At 63.1% G+C, this 2,500-nt stretch overlaps 1 protein-coding gene across 14 annotated transcripts in view; it reads right to left on the reverse strand.

Moving 5' to 3' along the window:
• Nucleotides 1-1,525, reverse strand: part of LOC122246317 (one cut domain family member 2) — a 274,011-nt gene extending 272,486 nt beyond the window's left edge. For 13 of the 14 annotated variants that reach the window (XM_086533417.1, XM_086533414.1, XM_086533413.1 and 10 more), the window contains exon 1: nt 1-1,524. This exon is cut by the window's left edge and continues 404 nt beyond it. In XM_086533417.1, coding sequence (XP_086389543.1) covers nt 1-1,313 — 1,313 coding nt within the window. In that variant the 5' untranslated portion in view covers nt 1,314-1,524. The other variant, XM_086533403.1, reaches the window with a different exon arrangement.
• Between the last annotated feature and the right edge of the window lie 975 nt (nt 1,526-2,500).

The raw sequence follows: 2,500 nt of genomic DNA on the forward strand, positions 1-2,500 counted from the left end.
CTCTGTGACATGGTGGTGGCCATCGTGGGCGTCATGTTGGCCAGCTGGCAGCCCAGGCTGGCGCTGTGCAGGGTGGGCTCCTGTTTGATGGGGGGCGGCGAGGGTGGCACTTGAAGGTGGTGGTGGGGACTGTAGTTGGGGCTGTGGGGGGACACCGCCTGAGGGGAGAGCGAGCCCAGGCCGCTACCGCCCGACAACCCGTTCATGTTGAGGGACGTGGTGGTGGGCGTGGGCGTGGGCGCCGCGCTGAAGGTGGAGAAGGCTTGTGGTGGAGAATGAAGAGACACTGGTGGGGACAGAGTGGGGGACTGGGGCGCTGCCAGGGTCGTACGACTCATGTCCTGCCGCGTGTAGGGCGAGTCGTACCCGGTGGGGCTGAGGGACTTCTGTGGGGACGCCAGGCCATTCTGGTAGGAGTGTGGCGAGAGCGGCGAGTGTTGGTGGCCAAGGTTGAGGCCGAGGCCGTTGTTCGAGGTGTAGTGTGGCGGCGACATGGAGAGTTTGTCGTACTGGTAAGGCGAGCCCATGGACAGCATGTTGCCCAGCCCGTTGTTCTGCATGACGGTGAAACTGCCTGACACATTACCCGTGTGACCGTACGCGAACTTGTCTGACACTGTGCTGATGGGGGGCAGGGGCTGCAGCGGCGTCAGCGTGGCGTAGCTGCTGGCTGACGAAGGCGAGAAGCCTGGCGGGGACATCCTGCCGTTCATGGACGACAAGTTCTGGTAGATCGGCTCCGGCTGGAGCGATCTAAAGTCTGACGCGTCGATCATACTGGGCACACTGACCTGACCTTCACGAGGAGAGAGTTCACTGGGACTCAGCAAGCCCGAGTCATGGGAGTCCAGCTGCGAGTCCTCGTGGACGACACTGACACTGAGGGGCTCGTCCTTGTAGTTAACGTGAGCCGAGGGCGAAAGTTCGCTGTCGTCCTCGGGGTGGTGGTGGAGGGCGAGCGTCTGCGTGTGGAGAATCCGCGGCTGCAGGTCCGGGTCCTCGTCGGGATCGTCGGGGTCGGGGCTGTGGTGGTGCGTGGTGGCCAGGGAGAGCGGCGGGTGGCTGTGCGCGGGGGCGAGGCGGTCCGGACGCTCGGGCACGTGTCGCGCGACTGAGGCACGCGCGGGGGTACCCGGTGGCTCGTCGCTGGCTGGGGTCGGGGACGGCGGCGACGAGCAGAGTGGCGAGGCCGCGTCAGCCGTGGTGGCGGCAGGAGAGTCAGCTGGCGGTGGCGCGGCGGCCCCGCACCCGCCCAGACCCGGACTCGCGCCACCGTCCCCCCCGACCCCCACTCCTGCCCCGGCCTCGCTCATCTCCTGCCTTTATCTCGCCCTGGGCCTGCTCCAACACCCTGATGGCTACACCAAACACACACCGATACCTTAATCTTGATGTTGAAGTCACCCACGTAGCCCTGGTCAAGCGCTGAGTCACTGAAATTTCACAAAAACACGAGACTTGGGCTTCCACAGACGTCCATGTTTGTATGGCTACACTCCGCGCACTCTACTACGCACCCCGGCCGGGGGTGCTCGGTCAGGCTGCCTTTGTTTACATCAATTTAAAGTGACTTCCACTGAATTGTACAACAAACACACTATCATTCTTTGAAGCCAGACATCCTCAGCTGAAGCCTGTGAAGCCTCCAGGAAGCTGCCTTCAGTGCCGCCTCCGCCGCAGTTGGCGAGCGCTGTCCGCGGCGGCCGGCATCGCGCCTCCCGGAACCTCCAGGCCTGGAATGAGAGGCAGTATTCCAGTGGCGTTGGGGCCTGCCATTGTTGGACCTACCGAGTGTTTAGGAGGCAGGGTGCGGCGCTGCGCCCTGGGACGCCCTCGGGAGGCGTGCTGACTCCAAGGATATGCGAGGGCGTCCTCCGGCGGGGGCGGTCTGTCCTGCGGGCGGGAATGTATACAAAGCCACGTGGGGCGAGCACATGGCCCGGCCCTATTGATCTCACCTGTCTTACCCGATAACTTCCTTTCCTGTGATCAATAGCATTTATGTCAACAAAGTGCAAAAGACACACCAAGGGCCTGCACCTCACGGCCTGCAAGGCCCGCCACGACCCAGGGCAAGCACTCACACACACGCTCGTCAGGGGCGCCAAAGCTGCAGGTCGTCGTACTAGAGAGGCCGACGGTGATGCAACCGTCAGCGCACACACACAGGTCAATCTCTGCTCCTCGCTACTCAATGAGACACCTGCACACTCAACATTCTGCTGGAATACACGTGCACGCACTCACACACACGCGCGCGCCTCAATGCACATACAGGCAACACCTGTACATCTATCATTCCCTGATCAGCAGATGCCTCGCGCCTGCACGTGTTTCGGCCGAAGGCACCCGCGAAGGGAACAGATGCTGATGGAATAACAGGAACAGATTCCCCGACGTCGCAGGATCGGCTTGGCCTTCCCGTTGCGATGCTTGCTCGCGTCACGCCGCCGCCGCCGCCGCTGCCGTCCTTGCAGGCGGCCGCCCTCAGCATCCTCGT

The sequence above is a fragment of the Penaeus japonicus genome, unplaced genomic scaffold (genome assembly GCF_977035675.1).
Source record: "Penaeus japonicus unplaced genomic scaffold, GWHDUDI00000001_assembly GWHDUDI00000039, whole genome shotgun sequence".
Classification (NCBI taxonomy): domain Eukaryota; kingdom Metazoa; phylum Arthropoda; class Malacostraca; order Decapoda; family Penaeidae; genus Penaeus; species Penaeus japonicus.